This window comes from Periophthalmus magnuspinnatus, chromosome 8 (genome assembly GCF_009829125.3).
Source record: "Periophthalmus magnuspinnatus isolate fPerMag1 chromosome 8, fPerMag1.2.pri, whole genome shotgun sequence".
NCBI classification, from domain to species: Eukaryota; Metazoa; Chordata; class Actinopteri; order Gobiiformes; family Gobiidae; genus Periophthalmus; species Periophthalmus magnuspinnatus.
The window spans coordinates 26,790,443-26,812,619 of NC_047133.1; the positions used below are offsets into that span (position 1 = coordinate 26,790,443).

A 22,177-nucleotide genomic window follows, 5' to 3' on the forward strand; every position below is an offset into this window, starting at 1 on the left:
CAGTTTTCCCATAATACAGGTGCTCTGTTTTTCAAAATAAAGCAAAGGTTGTAGTGTGTTCGCTTCTGTAAAATGCACGTTTTACTTTGAAAATATCAGCCGGATCTGCTATTATGACTTGTAACATCAGCAGTCAAACATTTACCATCACTGACGGAAAACACTGATCACAAACAGGACCCCACGTCTTCAAAAGCCCGATAAGCCCCGCTGAGAGCCGCTGAGAGCCGCTGATGGGCCGTGAGCCGCGGTGCTGGTGCGCGGCTGTCCTGGATGTCCCGTGCGGGCTGTAGTGCGCTGCGGCCGGACTGAAGGTGAGAGCCCTGCCGCCGGAATGCGACCATCCATTCACACGCACGCTCTGCACAGTCTATGTGGCATCTGTTTATTTCTCATTCTGGGTAGAGCAGGTGTATTTTATTATAAAAGAAAAATGCATCGATGTTGATGTGGTTTTCGCTATAATTTCGCGTGACTCTTTCGGGGAAAACACATTTCAAAGTTAAACATGGGCAACTAAACGGGTCAGAATGCTAAACTAACATAGTCATGTTGACAATAAAATGCTTTTATGGTCTCCTCCGGATGGGAATGGGGAGAAGATTGTTTTCTCCTCTTCTTGGAGAAATGAATGAAGCGTGTCTGGGCTGTAAGAGTCTCTTCCTGCTGCCCTCTCCTCTTCCTCTTCCTCCTCCTCCTCCTGCTGCTGCTCCTGTCAGGCGGATGCTCCGCTCAGATGATGGAGCTGATGGAGCTGATGGAGCCTAGACACTATGGCACGCCTCTGCTAACATGTAACTGCCGCTTTCCTGAAATGTGTCCATGCCACCAGTTATCTCCCCATATTATCATGTAAGCAAAGTCTATTGCTTTAATCTCAAGTGCTTTGAATACCAACCATTGGCTGCATAACTCAAGTTCACTTTCCAAGCATGATGATAGAGCAAGGTAAAGGTAGCATAGTGTGTGCTGATGGAGCCTACTTAGTATTGTGGCCAGATAAATAGCCTAGGGTTAATATCTAGTAGGCTATTATTTTTTGCCTTTCACTTTAATTTTAAGCCCACCACTTAGTGTAGAACAGACTATAATTAGGCTGTTTCCAGTTGAATGTGACTGCTTCACATTTGTCACAAAGTGAATCACATGTTTCCTCTAGTCTGTGTCAGACTGTTTCTAAATAACCTTGTTATTCAGGCTCCTTTGTGGCAATGACTTCCACACACCCGAAGCATTTCTGGGGCTCTGAACACTCATGTTTTTGCTCCTCTTTATTCATGTTGTAGCACAGTATTAGTAGACCGGCAGTCCTTGTTCAAGTTTCATGGTATATTTCTGCTCTTGGAAAAAGTGAAATATAGCCTACCAAGCACAATACAGAAATGTTTTTGGACTTATGTCTTTAAAGTGTCTATATTACACTATTTTCTGATCTATGTTAAAAGGTTGTTTTCTTATAACATACTTGGAGTTGTATTTTGTTTGATTCACACATGTTTAACACCCAAACCCGGCTCAAACTGAAAACACTCTTTTCCACCTTGTGATGTCATAGGGTAATGCAGGAAGTGCTCCACTGTGTTTTTAAGCTCCACACACCTTCACTAGAATCATTTGGATAATTTCAGACCTAGAATTGCAAATCTCTACTGAACTAAAGTAAGAGAAGCTGTTAACTTTAAAACTGTGACATCACAAGGTAGACAGACTAATAATAAAGGATTACTCAAACATGAATGAAACAAAACACAACTACAGGTATATTTTTGATGAGATACCAACATGACTTAAAGCTAGAGAGTCAATTTTGTGTAAAATAGGACCTTTTAAATGAATTGAGAGTGACTCATTTGTTGTAGCGAGTGTAATGTGTATGAGCACTCAGACAGTAGAATGTATTTTGGCACCTGGCAAATCCAACTGAAGCTTCTGCAATCACACCAGACTAAAATATCCACCAATCCTTGGATAGCAGGCACATGTTGGGTTGCAGGAAAAAAGCTGATGTGTTCAGCTATAGTAGGGTACATACATAATCTATAAATATAAGGTGATACAGGCGTAATCGTTGTGTGTAATCTTTGGCATAGGCCAATCTAAATAATGAAGACCAAATGGGTCTCACATGTTCCTCAGTGCCAGCAGACTTCCTGTTTGAAATGTGGCATCAGGAAGTGGGGTGCTGGTTAATCAGGCCGGGGTAAACATGCCCTCTGAGGAAAGAGGAGGGAGCATTCCATGGATTGAGTGGGTATGTGCTCAGCCAAAAAGACAACTAAACAAAACATGTGGAAACCATAATGTGTTTTTCAATGAAGCTACAAACCGTTACAATAATACAAGCTGTGGACATTTGGGTCTTATTTCTCTTATTTGTTATGGCCAAACTCTGAAGTTTTTATATTCTTTGTGAGAAATGCCTGGCTGTTATCAGTAGTCACCAGATGTCATCAGCATCAGCATAGTACACGGCAGTTTTACTGTTTGTCTTGTAAGTGTACACAAGGTGTGACTTATAAATGAGTTGAACGCATGTGAGGATTAGCAGGTGTGTATGCAGAGGCAGTGTGGCACAAGAAATGCTGAACAAGGAGGCAGAGAGGGGAGACCCACAGGAGCAAAGTCAGGACACTGCAGTGCACACATACTAGTATGTTCAGTGTGGCTAGGTTCAGCTGAAGTCTCTCTGCCTTAAAAGTAATCATATCCATTTATGTTAAAATTACAACCCTCCTCCCTCTTTTACCTCATTGACATTTCGTGTTGTGATATTCAGCTGTTGTTTAGGATGGGCCCAGCCTGTCAGAGCCTGAGGAGATGTCTTTGGGTCGGCTCCTGCGGCGTGCCTCCTCCAAGGCCTCCGACCTCCTGACCTTTAACCCCAGTGCATGGAGTGTATCCTTACGCTCAGGTCTGGATGGGGAGATCATCTTCTCCAAAAATAATGTCTGTGTCCATCCAGCAGAACCACTGCCTGGCCTGGCAGAGCATCACCCAGGTACGTATGTTTGCGCTAGATGGGTACCCATTTAAAAACAAAGACAACTTTGCAGATATGTAAAAAATAGATGATTATTATTATTATTCTTAAATAACATAAATTCTGTCTCTTGCTCTCAGGTTATCTTTGCGTGCATGTGGAGAAGGATGAATGTCTGGGCACCACCCTAATTCTGACCTGGGTGCCCAACTCACGCATCCAAAGGCAGGACGAGGAGGCCATGCGTTACATCACTCCAGAGAGCTCTCCTGTGCGCCGCAATGCACGACGCAGATGCCGCAGGTACCACACAGTTTGACCATAAGAATTTTATAAACTGTAGTTAAATTGAATACTGTGACTTCTATAATAGCATTACCTCATGAATTGCTTTTGTTCTGTAGTGGGTCATATCAGTTTTGTTTTACCCAAACTGTGTCCCACAGGCACCAGTGTCGGCCCTCTACAGCTCCAGGGGAGGAGGAGGAGGAGAGGTTTTTAAGCAGCAGTACCTCAGCAGAGGGCAGTGTGGTGGTAGAAACTGCAGCAGAGCTGCCCTCTGCTGGTGAAGAGGGGGATGAGGGCTCTTGTGAGCTCTCAGATGAAGTGAGTCGGGACAGTACCATGGGGTCAGACTCAGACACCTTCTCCTCTCCATTCTGCTTGTCTCCAGTCAGTGAGGCTCTCTGTGAGAGCAGCAACTCTGTCTTTTTGGACAGCGAGAGCAGGTCAGTGCCTCAGTGCAAAAGTTTTTTTTTATTTTCTCACTATTCCTCTGCATGTAGGTTTTTTATAGACCCACCCATAATTTACCCACATGCTGTCCTCATAAGGTCTGGTAAACAAATAATAATGCATTAGTCTTGACTGAGCATCTGGCAAAGCACTATACACTACAAAATTGTGAATATTTCGCTCCAGACTGGTAAGCTACTATTATAGATGGAGGTGAGGCTGCCCCTTTAACCACTATCACTCACTCACGCACTAAATTCATACTCAACAAGGTGGGTGGAGTGCCTTGCCTAAGGACACCACGACAGCTTCCACTAGAGCCACTGCTGCCTCACTACGGCACCTGGCATCCGAGCAAGCATTTTTGTTTAGCTTCTGAGATCAGACAAGATCAGGCTGTGACAAAAAAACTCAATACCAATTTCTTTCAATTTCTCAAGTGGATCATTTAAACTGTGGTGACATTAATTACAAGAGGACCAAGTGTTTATGTATATATAAATAATAGTCCTACATGAATGAATTAAGTGTCACTTGCATTATTTAGGCCTATTTATACAAACAAAAAATATTTCATTTTTTAGTACAATTATTTGCGTTAAGAAACTACTCAAATCAAGACTATTTCCCTTGCAATTCCATATTGTGCCACAAGGTGGAGCCACAAAAAAGCAAATTATAGGTCTGATTTGCTGAGGAACCCCGTAGTGGCTTATGCTCTGGAGTGAGAGCAGGTAAACTATAAAAGAGAATGATCTCTTGTTTAATAATTGAAGAAGGTTATTTACATAGAGCCATTCTTATTTGAATGTTATATTTTGTCACAGATGGTCTGAAATAATTTTAGAAATCCTACAAACCTCGCTGGTTCCAGATTGTTCCCTAATCAGAGGAGCCATCTGGACAGTGATTGTGGTGCAGTCGTTTGACTTTACGATTCCCCTCGCGGTTGCGCAGTGATCCTGATCTGCTGCCCAGAATGTTGAGGCTGAGTCTGTGAGTGAGAGGCTAGTGCTGTAAGTACAGTCAGTATGGGACTTGGCAGCACTCAGTGCTTCACAGCTTCTAACCTTTTCCTCTGTCCTCCTCTGCTGCTCTGATCCTCATTCACTTATGGCACTTCAGTCTTCTGGCACTCAGACACATCCTTTGTGTGGTCTCCTCACCATCGTTTCCTTCCACTTCTTTCTGCCTGTCCTCCACCTTACTTTGCATCTCTTCCTCTTGATCACTCTTTTCTTCCAATATTGTTTCTTTTTTGGTGTTGCCCACCCCTCAAATATCTGTCCCCCCTTCCTTTCCTAAAGTCTGTGTGAAGCCCTTTGATTCCCAGTGCTCCCGGGGTTGTTGTGCTGGGCTGAATGTCAGCTCTCCGGATTAGGGCACTGAAGAGAGCGCCGCAGCAGCCAAACCCTGGAACCCACTCAATCTCTCTTTCTCTGTGCCTTGCTTTAATTGACACTGTTAAGGGGCCAGGAACTGGAAACATGTCACTTGGAATCATTCAGACAGAAAGAGCTGCGTTTGGAAGAGCTGCACAAGATGAAAGAGGGGCAGGAGAGCACGGAGGGTGGTGGGAGAGAAATCTGCGCTTTAACCACTGTCACTGCCTTGGCTTATGCTGTAGTTTTGGGTTTGCTCAACATTTGTTTCTCATTTATGTTATAAAAAGTCAACTCTATTAGTTTTTAAAGGATATGTACAAAAATGTGTAAAATCAAACATGAAGTTGACATTCAACAGTTGGTTCTAAGCACTGCATAAGGTCCACATAGCCAGTTTATGTGGTCTTTTCGATGAACACTACTACAACTACACATACTAAATAGGTACTGTAAGTCCTGCAAAATGACAACATGCACTGCACTGTGGAATATTGAACATTCTAATGGCATAGCATTTTGAAGAGTATCAGATGGCTGGAAATTACCGTTAGCATTTTACCCCTAAAAATACACTGACCACTATGCAAACTTGCAGGTTTCACATCACCCTCATGTCCCCCCTGCAATGCCCTCTTTGGGGATTAGACAAAGGGCCTAAGGGAGAGCAGTGTTTCTTGGTGGTGGTTTGTAGAGAGTACTGGTAGCGGCATCCCCGGGGGAAGAGCCTCCTGCGTGTGGAGAGGTGTTATGAAGGGCCTGGGGGTAGTTGGATCTCACTTCAGTCTGATGGGACACATTGGGCAAGAGCAGCCCGACTATATCAAAACAGCTTGTTTACATAATACCACATATAGCAGCACATAACATGCTTGTCTTGGTACAAAGCTGTTCACGTAATTTTTCATTGTGTCAGTATCAGTCACTATTACTCGTACTGTTATGACTGTTACTATGGCTACACGTATTAGTACTATTTATGGGTTGCAACGTTTTGAGGACTTCCTATTAAAACTATGTATTTCATTTTAAATTGATGATCTCAATCGCAACAGTCCTGATTTCTCATAATTCTGAAACCCACAGATAGGCTGATGTAGGCTATATACTGCTACTGTGATCTACTACAATAGCACTACAGTGGCAACTATGATAATTCTCTAAACAATGAACATTTCCATTATCTATTTATTATTACTCCATTAAGGGTGGGTTCACACTTGCACTTCTTTGGTCCTGGTTTGAGCTCAGTTTAGTCCCTGAGGTAGACTTCAACTTGGTTCTGTTCTGGTCCTGGTTTTCTCATGGTCTAGTCCAGGAGGATTAGTTTCATCTTAAATCCTAGTTTACGTATGAACACACCCTTAAATAGCACCCTGTTGCTTCATTCTACTGTTAATATTGTCTCACATTTTATATTGATTAAAAAGTCCTTGTTAACATTTAGAATAGAGAGCTGGGACATTGTGAAAACGTATACAGTAGGCTCTTTATTTTAATAGGCTGGACTTGACTGCAGAGCTTGTTGCCAGTCCTCTCATAATCCGCTGTCTGGTTTGTGGTGTGATACATGAGACAGTGCGCTGTAAATCACTTGATAGCAGAGGGAAGTGCAGCTTGGATTGATCAGCCTTGTTATTTTCCCATCTGCTAACAGGGAAATGATTAGCCAGACTTGATTGATTCTGGCCTGTTACAGATTAAACCTGTCTTCTAAATGCCACTTTGTTTCTCGTGTATTCAATTTTTTAAAGTGGAAAAATGATACATATAATCTGCAGAACATTACATCCCTAATGTGTAACAAATGCATTTATTTATCCAGGCTCTCGAATGTCTCTGGGCTTAACATGTTTTAGCGCTGGCCTGTTTCTCAGCATTAGCCTGGCTTGAGACGTGTTGAAGAGTGTATTATGGTCATTATCCACGGTCCTGTGTGTGTGCGTGTGTGTGTGTGTGTGTGTGTGTGTGTGTGAGAGAGAGAGAGAGTGTGTGTAGCTCTTACAATCGTGCAAAATGTGTCTATTGACCACACTTGCAGACTTGACATTGTGTTTTGTGTGCTCTTTATCCATACTTTAGTCTTTCTCTTTGGCGGTATTTGGCGTGCTGTGCATCTCTTCTGTAATAGAGGAACCCCAGCTCAAGTTTCAGTGCCGGGAACAACACAACGTCGGCCATGAGGGAATGACAAGTGAAATTGGACAGTATGATTTGTGTGTGTGTGTGTGTGTGTGTGGCTTTCTTTGGAGTGTATGTGTCCTCAGAAGCCTCCATGCATTCCTCTCATTCCCCACTTCTTGCCAGGGTCATATTGAGACGCAAAACAACAGGCTAGAACCAAACAGTGGGTATATGACTTTACAGATGGGTTAGGAGTCAAGACATGGATTCACATTGTCTGTTTTTGTACTTATATACGGTCAAATGAATGTGTTATTTTACATATAGATAAATAAAATGCTTTGGCCTGAATACAAAATTATTATGTCCTGGCTAGAGGAAATGTATGGAAAAGGTGATATTGTAATTGCTTTTTGGGTAATATGCTAAATGTTATCTATTAAGTATAATGTATAATACAGTATAATGTATTTATGCACTTTTGTGGTTCATTTTACTTTTTGTACAGTACTTGACACTCAACACATCATTTACAGGCATGTTTTTGCATAAAATTGCCTGGATATTGCCATCAGGAAAAAAAAACAAAAGAAAAAAGAAATCTGATATTAATCTACTGGTGCCGTTTTAGTCTAGAGCTGGATTAATCCTGTTTGAACATAATTTCATTCTTTATGAAACTGGTTTGTCTTGATACTTGGAAATATGCCCTGTAATTCCAATTCAGTTTTGTCTGTTAAGTTTATTCAAAGCTCTTGCTCTTCTTTACTGGAGCGTTATTGGTTGAGTTTAGTTTTAAAACAAGAAAAAAAAGCAGATATTTTAATAACGCAAATGTTGAGTGTTTTAATATTTTTTCAGAAGCACTGCATGTTTATTTGCAGCATCATTTCTGAATCAATTCTCAAAAAAACGTTTGCTTTGTTTCTTAAACCTAACACAGCTCCAATCATTAACCTCTCTGTACACATATGTTTTAAAAGCTGTTTTGTTTTACCCCAGGGAGTTGTGCGAAGAATCCATGGCGCATTCTATAAGCTCCACCTCCAGCCTGGATAGCCACGCCCCCTCTGACAGTAGCAGCCAATCACAGGTGGTGCGGTGGGAGGAGCAACAGAAGGTCCTAGCGTTGGAGCAGTTGTGTGGCGTCTTCAGGGTGGACCTGGGTCACATGAGGTCACTCAGACTGTTCTTCAGGTCAGGCTCAAGTTCAGAGGTCATTCAAAGGTCAAAGGCCGAGCTTGTGAAGTAGTTGCAAGCTCTCTGCTGGTCATAAAATGTTTAATCGTTTGTAGTAGTAGTCCATCAATTCTTGAAGCTTGTTTTCCCAGTTCTGCAAGTTATAAGTGTTTTAAACTGAATATGAAATGTAATGTTTTCCTTGTATAATGATCAGTCTTTTCCTATGTAATTTAAATGATAATTTTGCATGTTTAGTTTGGTCCTAGATACCTGCTTGAACTGTGCGAGTAGTTTACCCACTACATAAAACATATCTCACATAAATAGATTACATATTAGGCATGTGTCAAGTAACAGAAAGCTAATTCAATGCATTGTATTGGCAAATAATTGGTTAGTGGTCTGTACTTCTGTCTGTCTGTACACAAAAAAGAAAGTGATGAATAATTGATTTAATGTTTTATTAATATTTGATCATGTTTACGAAGTGATGAAGCCTGTACCAGCGGGCAGTTGGTGATAGCCAGCCGTGAGAGCCAGTATAAGATCCTCCATTTCCATCACGCTGGTCTGGACAAGCTGGCAGAGGTTTTCCAACAGTGGAAGTGCTGTCGAGAAACTCAAATCAAAGACCAGGTCCTGCTCTCACCTGCGTTTAACCTGCAATAGAGGAACATGATTTCTGAAGTTGTTTTTATTCTTCATTTTAATTCTAGGTTTCTGATGAGAAGTCTTGCATGCAGTTTTCCATCCAGAGGCCCACGCTGCCGTCAATGGAGACTCACCCAGAGGAGAAGCTGTACCGACGGCTGGATGTCACCACATGGCTGCGTCACCTCAACCACAGTGGACAAGTCGAGGAGGAGTACAAACTCAGAAAGGTAATGGGTCTGTGGGGATTGTGTTTGCTCATGAATGTTAGTACAGTCTAAGTTTAGATTGTACTCCTACACTATAGTTTACAGTATTCAGTTGGTTTTGTAAGAATCAGAGAATCTTGTTGAGTCACATTTTTTGCGGAAAACAGAATTATGTATTATTTCCATTACAAAAATTAGATCATTTTCTTCAGAACTGTTTATTCTATTATTATTATTATTATTATTATTATTATTATTATTATTATTATTATTATTATTATTATTATTATTATTTCATATAGAATCTTGTCTTGACAGTAAGGCGCTGACAAGTCAAAACTATTTCTGTTCTAAGTTATGCCATGCAAATTATAATTTTTTTTTTTCAACATAATTGTTTTATCAGTAACTTTTTAATTGCCTCACATGGACAAATACAGTTTTTTGATCAGATTTCTAAAGAAGAACCTACAAAGAAGAAATCCCTACATAGACTTTGTTATTTTATTATAATTTTTTGAATACTTTGTTTTTATTCTGTCTGTTTGGTTATAATGAGAATTCAACCTGAATGTCTGAGCACTTCTGAATCTATTTGTTTTGGCCCTTAAGACATACACCAAATCCTTGCACGCTTCACCTCAGTGTTTCAAACTTTCAGTCTTAATCAGCACCCTCTTCAGTAAATAGTGTCATGGTTGATTTTGGCCAGTCTCTCCCTGTGAGTCATTTCTCTCTCTCGTATTGACTCAACAGTTGGTTTGCTGTCTTCCTAAAATGACTCTGTGGCAGTTAGGCTGTGACCAAGCTGTTTTCGCAGTAAACACTCAAGAGCATGAAAACAGGAGGGTCTTTCTGCTGGACAGGCACATACACATAGCTGGGTTTGCTTGCGCTGCAGTTACAGTCATACATCTCCTGCCATTCTAAATAGAATTTGAAACACAATGCATCTTTCACCTGTGTCAACGGCACAAGTAACAGTTAAAGAGTGACCACTTCCACACTTAACCTAACAATTAAAGGTAAAAAAACAAAAAATCTGAATAAATCTATGAAATTTAGGACTGTTGCCATAACAATGAACAATTTAAAACAAAAGATTATAGCTTTTGAATGGTCGATTGTCCTCAAAATGGCACCGTATAAACCCACAAATACTGTAAATGTGTATGCATAATGTGGGCAAAATTACAATATTGGATTTATTGTTATTATGAAAAAGCTTTCTCAAAATGCTACAAAAATGAAACAATTCTATGCTGTAATCTTTGAACAAGAGTACACAAGAAACTTAAACCTCATCTCATACATTCAACACTTTAGCACATTTTTGTTGGATTGCCAAAATCTCATCAGATAATTGCAATACTTAAAAGACTTTCATTTTAAGCACGATCGTCCATCTGTGCAAAATAGCACCACCCCACACGCCTTATTATCAGTGCTGTGTTTACACTCTTGCTCTGCTGCATGCTGAACCATCATTGCCCTTTGCATTTTTGAGCACACTCCCTCAGTGCACAACACGCAGGATAACCTCCTCCCTCTTCATCAGGCCATCTTTTTCGGAGGGATCGACCCGTCCATTCGTGGAGAGGTGTGGCCCTTCCTGCTGCACTACTACAGCTATGACTCCAGCTCAGAGGAGAGGGAGGCCTGGAGGCTGCAGAAGAGGGCACACTACCAGGACATCCAGCAGAGGAGGTGGGCATCAGAGATATTTTATCTACAGTACTAAGCTCTTTCTGAAACAGTAATAGTACAGTACAGTAATAGCAGAAAATAACATGAACTTGACTACTTAGGGCTGGGTAAGTATTCAAATTTCAAATCATGATCCTATATTTTTAAATCGTTAATGATCAACTTGGAATACAGGAATACACCATATCTATCAACAATAAAAACATAACATAGCTCACGCCAGAATGATATATGTGTTACTCTGAATTGAGTTGTGCAAATTGCTGAAAGTGATCGGAAAACGCAGAACAACATGATGATTTATCATTGACAAAGAGTCAAAACAGTGGAACAAAACAAAAAATCTAACTTTTGTTACATCCAGTTAAGGGAAAAGCACATCTTCCCTGTCCACAAATGCACAAAGCTCTTACCTTCTGCACGTTTCTCACAAACAAATAGTCTGTATTGACACTAAAATAGGCTGAAGTTCATTTGTTGGCCCTATTGCACCAGCAGGGGCACGCCAAGATGGATTCTTTTGAGTTTGTGAACTGTGCAAGGTTAATAAAATGTTGTTGGGAGAAGAGTTTTGGACTTGGTGAAAACATTTTCTGTGTTGGCTCTGGAATGGAAATCATTCATTTGTTAATTAAGTTGAAATTCTTTTAGAGTCATACATACCATTATTCAAGACTTATGTAAACTCCAAGTCTACTACAAGAATGAAAAACAAAAACACAAATTAAATAGAAGAAAATATGGAAAATATAGAAATGTGCTGAGGCCAGGTAAGTCCTGCAAAGAAGGTCTTGTTATTTCTCTTTTATAGTGGTAAAATAATAATAAAATGGTTGTTTTTTTGGTTGATTTGATGGCGACTCTTGTTGTGAAACCATAAGAGGCAGGATAATGACACTTGTCTGAAGAAAGATGGTTGTTTATTTTAAAGAGGACTGACGTGGTTTTCTCACTCATAAGCTTTACTGCACTAAATTGGCTCATGTCAGATGCTAACATGGAAATCAATTACATGTTTAAGTCCCCGACAGATTCTCAGCAGTGATCTGTGCTCTGTGAAGCGCTCACATGGCCTTACTGCTGCCTGCCAAATGCCCACTCACTCAAACATTAAACCATATGTGAGCGTATTGTGGCTTCTCTCATCATCAGCACAGAGCAATCAATAGGCACAATCAGGGAAGTGTTAAGGGGAGGTGCCGGGCGTGAAATAAAAGGTCTCCGGAGAGCAAACATGTCAGCGCTTATCAGATCATATAGTCATGTCAGAGAGGAGAGGGAGTGAAACAGCAATGGTATGTACTCGCAACACACACACAAGTCCAGCCTCAAAGCACAAGCAGCAAACTGTCCACATGTTACGAAATGTGGCGGCTTCTGGCTTATAATGAAGATGATAATTGGACAGGTTTCTCCTCCATGGCCCATTAACATTTACAGTCCATCAAAAGATGTTATCGGAGTGGGGTAATTAGAGAGCCTGTTCTGCAGATTCTGTTAAAGACGTTTGACAAGAGCAGCCTCCAGGGCCACTAGTTGATCATTAGGAGCTAGCATACGTGTCTGCTCCAGTTTCCCTGTTCTGTAACTGTGTATCATTGCCTTCGATGCTATAATGGTAAAATGCAATAGGAGTAAGGAGGAAATCAGAGATTTACCACTTAAGTGGAGGATTAACTTATTTGATGATAAAAAACATACCTAGACACAGTAAGAACATGCAAACTCCTCATAGAGAGGCCACATTCAGCCTAGGAATTAAACCTGGAACCTTCTTGCTGTGAGGTGAGAGGACTAGCTTATAACAGCTGATTTGGTTTAAATTATTTCAATATTTGTTATTATTTAATAAGGTCTTAAAGTTATAATCATAGGGTATACATTTATTACCAGCTTTCAAAATCAATCACTGGAAAAACTTAATTTGTATTAAACAAACAGGCAGTAGGCACATAAAATCTTTGGACTAACATTTTTTAAAGTGTATTTTATGAATGAAAATATTCAGAGCAGTAAAAGGAAATCACACATTTACTTATATCCTTTTCCTTGAGTTTTCAAAGAACTTGGTGTGAAATGGAACATGGCATGTGTCCATGTCCTGTCTGTCATCCAGACCAAACAATCACCATATTAAATTAAAGGAAGGCTGTAGTAGCTATTGATTCCTGCCAAACATTAGGTAATCCAGGTAAAAGCAGAAGTAGTATGTGACCACAGCATCTAAAACTAAACAGTTGCACAGCATTGCATCAGGTGTGTGCTCAGAATTCCTGGTGGAGCTCCATGAAAAACAAACAGTGTTAATTAAATCCCCTCAGCTTGTTAGAAGAACACTACATTAGCAGCACACACTGAGCGTTACTAATATTGATGCTAGCACTTGCAGCTATAGATTGATATTTTATGGTCATGGTATTATTCCCGGTGGAACAATTGGGATGGAACACAGTTTTATTTCACTGCTTTTTCACCACTACAGTTGTCAGTTGGCTAGTTTGTAGCTACGCTTTAGTGTTAAATATAAAAGGTACATTATATTATCACTATACAGTGCTCACTTTGTAATTTCCTGGTATTTGATTATTGTAGCTGGGTTTGCTTGTCTATTTGTCTCTCTAGATGCACAAAGCTCATTGTCTAATGTTAAATGTTATCAAATAAAATGATCTATTTATGTATTTATATATTTATGAAGTTATTATAGACAGTCAACTTACAAATATCTGAAATAACTATCTGCATTGAATTTAGAGCCATATCAATATAATATCTGTGTGAATCTATGTCTAGCTTCTCTTAGCACAATTTTTATGTGTTTAAAGGTTATCTATGAGCCCTGAAGAACACAGTGCATTTTGGAGGAAGGTCCAGTTCACTGTGGATAAAGATGTGGTCAGAACAGATCGCAGCAACCAATTTTTCCAAGGAGAGAACAACCCAAACGTGGAGATCATGAGGTTAGCCCATCACTTACACTTATCTAATTTTCAAACTCTCCTCCTTCTTCTTCTTGACATGGTCCATACTTATCGCTTCTTCCTCGGGCCGACGCACTGGCGCACCTATTCATTTCATATTCTGAACCCCGGGGGAGCTGCAAATGAGTTTCATGCTTTATTGACTCTGACTAAGCCGTCTGAGCACTTTTTTGATGCATACTCAGAGCTAATGGTTTTTCTAAACGAGGAGCAGAGGATTTAAATAGCATATTAGTTTAGTGTCTCGTGGAGGCCCCTTATGTTTGTCGAGGTATTATGTCTTCTGTCTGGGGGAGGGGAGGATAGTGCCCGTGCTCATGTACTGTATGTCTTATCTGTTTCCTATCAGCCTGGCAGATGTGAACGCAGAGAATCCCAGAGATATTTATTTTTTTGGCACCAGATTTCAACTTCTTATCAAACCTTTGCAGCGTCCCGTGGTTGAGAGAGAGTTAGGGATGTGTGGCAATTACTAATATCAGTAAGACCACCTGCTTAAAAGTACTTGACCTCATAATTTAATATAATAATGCACTGGATTTCTAAAGCAACATTCAAGACGCTCAAAGTCTTTTTACTATTTCATGCATTATGGATTCACTGCACTTCCTTCAGTAGCCACTCCCTGGAGCAATTTTTTGAAAAACTTGTCTGCCAATCTGTATCAACCATCACAGAGCACACAAACATATTCATACATAGGCACATTGGGTGAAGTGTCTTGCCCAAGGACACAAAAACAGTGTGCATCCAAATCAACACCCTTTTGGTTATGCAAACGTATAACTGCCTGTCTAATGCTGCCTCATAGTCTCTTTTCAGATTAAGTATAATACATTTACACTAAAAAAGTACTTTTCAGTTACCAGCCAAGATCATTGTTTAATATATATGAAATAATGCTAATTAGCCCCCTGGATATCAGAGAAGCTGGCATAGCAATTGCTTAAGCATGTTTTTACAATTTTCACCGTCAATGAAACACATGTTGGATTTTTCATACTGTTTGGGTGGGACCTGACTTTCGTGTGGTTTGGCTGAGCTACTCCATCACAAACCATATTCAGGCCTGTCAATACATTCAGCCTTTAGAAGAAAAAAAAGAGTTGTTGTTATTACACCCTTTACCCTTTCGTATTAGGAGCTCTGATTTGTGCTGAGATGTAATATGTTGGCGTGTTGATCTTGCTTCAGGCGCATTCTGCTCAACTATGCCGTGTTTAATCCCGACATGGGCTACTGCCAAGGCATGTCTGACCTGGTGGCCCCGCTGCTCAGTGAAATCCAGGATGAGAGCGATACCTTCTGGTGCTTCGTGGGCCTCATGGAGAATACCATCTTCATCAGCTCGCCGCGTGATGAAGACATGGAGAGGCAGCTGGTAGGACTATGGATTATTCACAACATGGGATGCTTAGTAAACCATTTATTCATGTCTTTGTTTCCTATGCAATACAACCATAACTTACAGTAGCACAAAAAAACATTTATCTGTGTTGAATGTCACAAATATTATGTCACATTATTTAGTATAGTAGTATATAGTATAGTACATATACTATATATATAGTATAGTATTATATGTACTATATTTAGTATAGTACAAGGGCAATCTATGTTTGTCAACACAGACAAAAAATGTAATAACATTGGGCACAGCAATAAATTTGATACAATTTTACCAAAATTCAAAAATCCAGTTTTCATTTGATTTTATTTGAATCTAAAGCAGAGGTGTCAAACACATTTTCACTGAGGGCCACATCAGCAAAATGGCAGATGTAAAATAAATAACTACTTGTTAATTAACTCTTTCTGTATTTATGGCTTATTCAAGTTACAAATATTGCATATGCATTTGCCTAGATGTAAAAATATGTCTGTGTTTCCTGATAAAATGACATTTTAAGACCATCATACCTTTTAGTTTACCTTGTCGAGGGCCACATAAAATGATGTGGAGGGCCATATTTGGCCCGCGGGCCTTGAGTTTGACACATGTGATCTAAAGCAAAAACTTACTGAAGGTTAAATTAAGGTAGGATATGGTAAAATGGGAACATAAGGAGTCTGGATTTTTGCTACACTTCAGTTGTGTCACATGTCATGTTTATTTTCATCTAATTGGGAAATTATTTTTATTGCATAGGATATTTTCTTGCTTAATGTGCATTAACTGTACTTTTTCAAATACTCTATTGAGACGCCTATTTCGAATACCACAGTGTACACTATTGTCCATGCATTACTTTGGCTATATAGTAATAAATATATATATATATATATATATATATATATATATATATATATATATATATATATATATATATATATATATATATATATATATATATATATATATCAGAATTATTTCTACTTTAACTTTATAGCCAAACACAGCTGAAGTATTAGCCTATATTTGTATCCTGTGTAGATGTATCTTCGTGAGCTGTTGCGCCTCATGTTGCCGCGGTTTCACCAGCACCTGACCCGTCTGGGGGAGGACGGGCTGCAGCTGCTCTTCTGCCATCGCTGGATCCTGCTCTGCTTCAAGAGAGAGTTCCCTGACACCGAGGCTCTGCGCATGTGGGAGGCCTGCTGGGCACACTACCAGGTCAGAGGAAAAAAGAAAAAAAGTTCTCCTATGTAGAACTTTGTGAGATACTGGATTCAATAGAACTTAATAACCCGTTCCACGAAACAGTATAAACCAGCCTAACATTTCTGAGGTATTGCTATGTCAATTGCTGTATAATTCACTATGACATATTTTTATAGGAAGTATTACAATACAAAAAGGACAGAGTCAGCCAAAAACCACACTATTTTCAATAAAGACAGACAATATTTGCCTAAAGGTTCACTATATCTGCCACCTGCTTATCTCTATGGTGACTGGCTCTGCCTGAAATGTTTTACAAAACAGCATTAAAATAATCTATCCCCAGACCAAGTTACAGGTCAGAATTATGGGGAGGCAAAAAAAAGCATCTTTTTCAAGGTATTTTGCAAGCACAAAAATACCTATAATTAAATAAATGCAAAATAGAAATTATGTTATACACCTTTATGGAGACAACCAGGTGACATACCCCTACTGTAAAAGTTTCGTAGTGCACCTTTAATTTATTGGCATATGGCTGTACTTGGAGCCATGAGCACATATGTATTTTAGTGTAATTCAGCACCTATTAATAAATCTTACATTAAATGCTTAAACTCTACAAAACCTGTTAATTTCATCTTCAAACCCATATGTGGCTTATTTTCTCTTGCTTATTAATTTGTGCCGGTGTGTGCTCTCGTGGCACATACAACTCTCGCCGCTGTTAGAGTCAAATGTCACTTGTCCTGCTTCATGCCATCTGTTAGCTCCTCTTTAATGCACTGCAGGTGCTGAGAGCAGGTGGAAATGTGAAACCCAGATCCACAGTCTTAAATGTCACCAAGTTCATACATGTCTGATTAACTCTTCATTTTGGGGTTAATAAAGAGCAATGCAATTTTACAAAACAAATCCAGAGCAAAGTTGGAACTGTAGTAAAATGTAAAAGCAAATAGACTAATTTTAGTCTGTATTGCTGAAAGCTATATTTTTTACACATTTACTTCACTTTTTCGACAAAATGTATATTGTATTTTATTGTATTTTTATCCACTAAGTTCTGTCCTTGCGTAAAAATAGTTTGAGAAACAACTAACAGTATGGTAATTATGAGTGTGTTTCTTGAAGACTTATTGTATATACAAATGACATAAATTAACATATTTTTTCCTTGCTTTGCATCTTTCATTTGCATACTATTCTCCTGTGTAACATAACCTTGAAAGAAGGTCATTTGCTAAAACTGTTTTGTTATACATAATAACAATTTGATAACCAACAGTATGTAAAATTATGCATGATTGTCTTACTCTCACCTTTGTCTGCAGACGGACTACTTCCACCTGTTTCTGTGTGTGGCCATCATTGTTCTTTATGGGGAGGACGTCACGGAGCAACAGCTGGCCACTGACCAAATGTTACTCCACTTCAGCAACCTGTCCATGCACATGAATGGGGAGCTGGTGCTACGCAAGGTCCTGCACAGGAAGCGCTTTGCTGGTTTTGTTTATTCAGCAAAGATATAGCCGTCTTTCTCATTGTAGCTCGCAGCAACGGGGCAAACAGAGGCTTATAGTGGATGGACAAAATGCCTCCACGATATAGCCTCAGAAAAGAATGTGTAAAAATATAATCTTTTGATTTTGTCATGAAATTTTAACTAGCTGATGCAGCTCGCCAGGCCTAAACCACTGCAGGCTGAAGTGAAAAATGGAGCAATGTGACCTTTTAGATATTTCCAATAGTTCATGAAGAGTCTTCACTGAGCACACTACATTACATACATGATAAGTGGTACATTACAGTTGAAGTGGCGCATGCACTAGAGTAGTGGCTGTACTGAGGCCTTGGTGGTGCGGGGCATTGCCGACGTGCTTCACTGCTGCTTGTCTACGCCCTCATGTTTATGGATTCTGTGTTAGTACAGGGCCAGACCAGAGGCTGCGAGTCCATGTTAGCATGCAGCTGCTGTAACTCACATCAAGAGCCGCCTTTTTACCTTTAGGTTAAAGAATGCAAAGCTGACCTTGCCTGGGTTTGGTTATCTTCCAGAATGAAGTTTGTTGATTTATGTGAACATTTCTTGCTTTAAAAAGACATATTAAACTATAACATACATAGATTATGTATTTTGCACTCTGTAAACTGCAATATTGATCTAAAAATACTAAATAATAGAAATTGGTCAATTGACTTAATGTTCAAAACTGCAGTCACTGCGTAACTTTTTTAACCCAGCATGTATGACTTTTTGGGCTAAAAATACAAAAAATGGGCAGAGATGGGGGGTAGGTGAAAACAGGATTTTTCTGAACACTCAAGCCTCAAATGCAGGACAATGCAGGATTACTCAAACATATAGGCATCAATCAAATTACTACTTTATGCCAATAATAAGAGAACACCCTTTTAACATATTTGTGTCATTTTTCTCCCCCAGGCTCGCAGTCTTCTGTACCAGTTCCGCCTCTTACCCAGGATCCCGTGCAGCCTGCATGACCTGTGCAAGCTGTGCGGGCCCGGCATGTGGGACAGCCGCTACATCCCCACAGTGGAATGTTCTGGAGAACATCCGGACTCCCAAAGCTGCCCGTATGGAGGCACATCTACCCCTCAACCCTCCTCTCCATCCCCCTCAACCACGCCTCTACAGTCCCCCAACCCCGCCCCCACGCCCTCTCCGGACAGCAAGAGGACCTCTAAAACCAGGGACATATTCACCTTCAGGAAACAGACATGACTGTGTATGACTGTGTGTGTGCTGGACTCACTGGTCTCTTTTGTGTGATGTGGAACACTGCCTTATCAGAGCCTGGGACAGTTCCAGTGATGAGGCCAAGAGTCGAAGAGGCTGCTTCTCAGTTTGACACAGAACAGACAATCACTAGGCGCTGTGTTCGGCTCAACCCAACTGAGGTTTGCTAGCTTTTTGGCCCACTTCCAGTGGTCTTCAGGATTTCAACAGGGTCTAAGGACTGGATTCATGCTGACTTTTTGAACCAGGGTCAAGTGAAACTAGAGATTCATTCATTAGAAGTCAACTTTTCATAATGGGGAGTTGTGGAGACATGAGCTACTTGAATCTCTAGAATTATTGCAGGAGGGTACAGAAAAGTATAAATGACTTTCTGTAAGCAATATATTATCCTTGCATGTTTTCCGTATAGAGGACACGGTGTTTGTAAAACAGGTTTGAATGTGTTGACACGATTCACACTAAGATAGGGCTCTGCATATCTCATCGCAAGAAAAAACTTTGAGCAATAGGAGCATTTAGGCATCAGGGTTTACGATCTGAAACTCATTTGTATGTGTTTGCTTGCTCCAGTTTAAATCACATTTTTATCATGACATGGAGATGAATGGTTTTGTTTAACATTTTTGTTTGGACAGGGTTGTGAAAAATTGTCAGCAGTGTTGTTATTTTCATCTGCATATTTCAGAATTCCACTCTCAAGCGTACTATGATGTCAACAAGACACTGTCAACACCAAGGCTGAGTCACACGAATGTATCCTTCTGCTTTTCCATGGCTGTCTTTACTTGGTGATTATTTTGCGTGTGTGTAAACTGGAGCAACCTCTAAACATCTGGTAATGAGTTGAAGAACAGACACAGCCCCCATCCCCACACCACCCGCCTCCTTTTGACCAATCTCCTAAATTATAGTAGTCATCGGGAGGAAACCTGCAAGAGAAAACTCGGATGCAAAAGCTGGCTGTTTGGTCTCTTTTTCAGTAAGAAAAAATGCAAAATACAAAGCAAGCATTTCCCTCTGCGACTCTGAAAGCATTTGGGAGATGTACAGTGATGTGGAGACGCTTGTGTGGTTTGCAAATCCCACATGTTCGTTTGGCGCGCAGACCCCCCCCCCCCCCCCCTCGAGAACCCACGAGTGACACTCTTGGGGGGCAAAAACATCTGAAATAGCTGCTAAAATGTAACATTAAGACCTTCAATCAGTCTTTCCTCCCCTCTTCTGCTTCCCCCGCTCCCCCCTCCTCCCTGTGGTCTGCCACTCAGCAAGCCGTCCCCTGCAAATGACATGCATAACAGCTCCGTTTCCTATTAGTTATCATGCGCAGCTGTTTTCTCCAAACCCACACAGTTTGGGAGAGTGGTGGGGCAAGTAAAAGTGAACTAAATCCAAAATGGCTACTATTAGAATACCATGTAAGTGTAATATGATCATGTTATAGATCCATGGCGATTATATGTGAATTTTGTTTAAGGGAATGACATCACTAAATCACAAATCTATGTCAGACGACTGGATCAGCCACTGAATGTACGTCACAGTATTGAGTCAATTCTTACTCTGTATTAATAAAAAACACTTGTGCATCCAAGAATATCTTTGTTTTTAACTTTTACTTGGTCTCTCTAATTATTCCCATAGTGATCCTCATTGGCTCTAGGTCCCCTCTCAGGAGTACCTATAGCTGGAAGACAAAGCCCATTTTGCTTTATTTGCGTTGATGTGGAAAATTGGAGCACCCAGAGGAAACCAGCTACACAGAGAACATCCAATCTCCCAGTGGAAAGAGTACTGGAAAGTTGGACTAAAGTAACAGTACAGGTATATGGTTAAAAATGTACTCGGTCACAAATACCATGGCCAAATTTGTACTTAACAAAACGTAAACTTAAGTACGCATGTCAAATACTGAAAAGTACTAGTTACTCTTTTAAACAGTATTAATATCACCTTAAATCAGTTGTTTGTGCAAAACTTGATTAATTATACTTAATTCATTAAAGTGGTTTTGGACAATAGGGATTTAACTAATGGCTAAAGTTATACTCAATTACAAGTACAAGTACATGTTAAAAAATCTACTCAAAATGTACTATTACGCAGAAAGTGTACTGACAACAGACCCAGTGTTTCTAGCTATAGAGTACAATTACTGAAAGCCTGACATTAGCCGCCAAGCGCTCCCACATAAGGAGAGCAGAAAAACAAGATTGTGTCAGCAGAAACCAAAGCAATTAACCCAGACTTGCAGCACAAAGTGTTGAGAAAATGTGGAGTGAGCGAACACAAGTACAGTGTCCGACTGGTAGGAAAATAACTCAAATCACAACACTGAGCAGCTTGCAGACAGCTATGTTGACATGACGGCTTTAGCTAAAGATTCATAGAGCCATCTGTACCATCAGACTTAAATAAACTAGAGTCTTAGATTGGTGAGATTGTATTATCACGGGCACATGTTGAATGATGGGTAGAACTATACAGATTCAAAATAGAGGCTATTTATACATAGTTCTTTACAGTTTTTACACAGCCATATCAAACTTGCAATCATTGTTAAATTATTATTTTACACTACACGGTGCAATTAATCTCTCATTGTAAAACAGCTGACTGATGCTAAAATGGGTCAGTTTGATCCTGTCCACAGAGTTAGAGACATAATGACAAAAAACACAAGTGAGCAAGTGGCTGGAAAACGTCTGCTCTGCATTTTGACCTGTCTTTAAGTGCAGTTTAAACTCAACAATAAGTTCTTTTTGTTTGTGGTCTTGAGACAATGACACTATTCACTGATTAACCGTGAGATGATACAAGGCCTTTTCCCATTCACAAGAGCATTTACATTTCTGTGCAAAGTGAC

General features: G+C 40.0%; 1 protein-coding gene across 1 annotated transcript; it reads left to right on the plus strand.

Moving 5' to 3' along the window:
- The first annotated feature begins 217 nt into the window (after positions 1-217).
- On the plus strand, positions 218-20,903 carry tbc1d16 (TBC1 domain family, member 16). Its single transcript, XM_033971140.2, has 13 exons — positions 218-314; positions 2,777-2,998; positions 3,121-3,283; positions 3,427-3,708; positions 8,224-8,418; positions 8,892-9,039; positions 9,120-9,284; positions 10,822-10,970; positions 13,796-13,930; positions 15,146-15,332; positions 16,386-16,565; positions 17,885-18,031; positions 18,997-20,903. The coding sequence occupies exons 2-13, from the start codon at positions 2,818-2,820 to the stop codon at positions 19,294-19,296; spliced, it is 2,232 nt and encodes a 743-aa protein (XP_033827031.1). The 5' UTR covers positions 218-314; positions 2,777-2,817; the 3' UTR covers positions 19,297-20,903.
- The last annotated feature ends 1,274 nt before the right edge of the window (positions 20,904-22,177 follow it).

Coding starts and splice junctions, on each gene's coding strand:
- tbc1d16 (XM_033971140.2), top strand. CDS start 2,818: ATGTCTTTGGGTCGGCTCCTGCGGCGTGCCTCCTCCAAGGCCTCCGAC. Junction 3,709..8,223: donor TTTTTGGACAGCGAGAGCAG/GTCAGTGCCTCA, acceptor GTTTTACCCCAG/GGAGTTGTGCGAAGAATCCA. Junction 8,419..8,891: donor TCACTCAGACTGTTCTTCAG/GTCAGGCTCAAG, acceptor ATGTTTACGAAG/TGATGAAGCCTGTACCAGCG.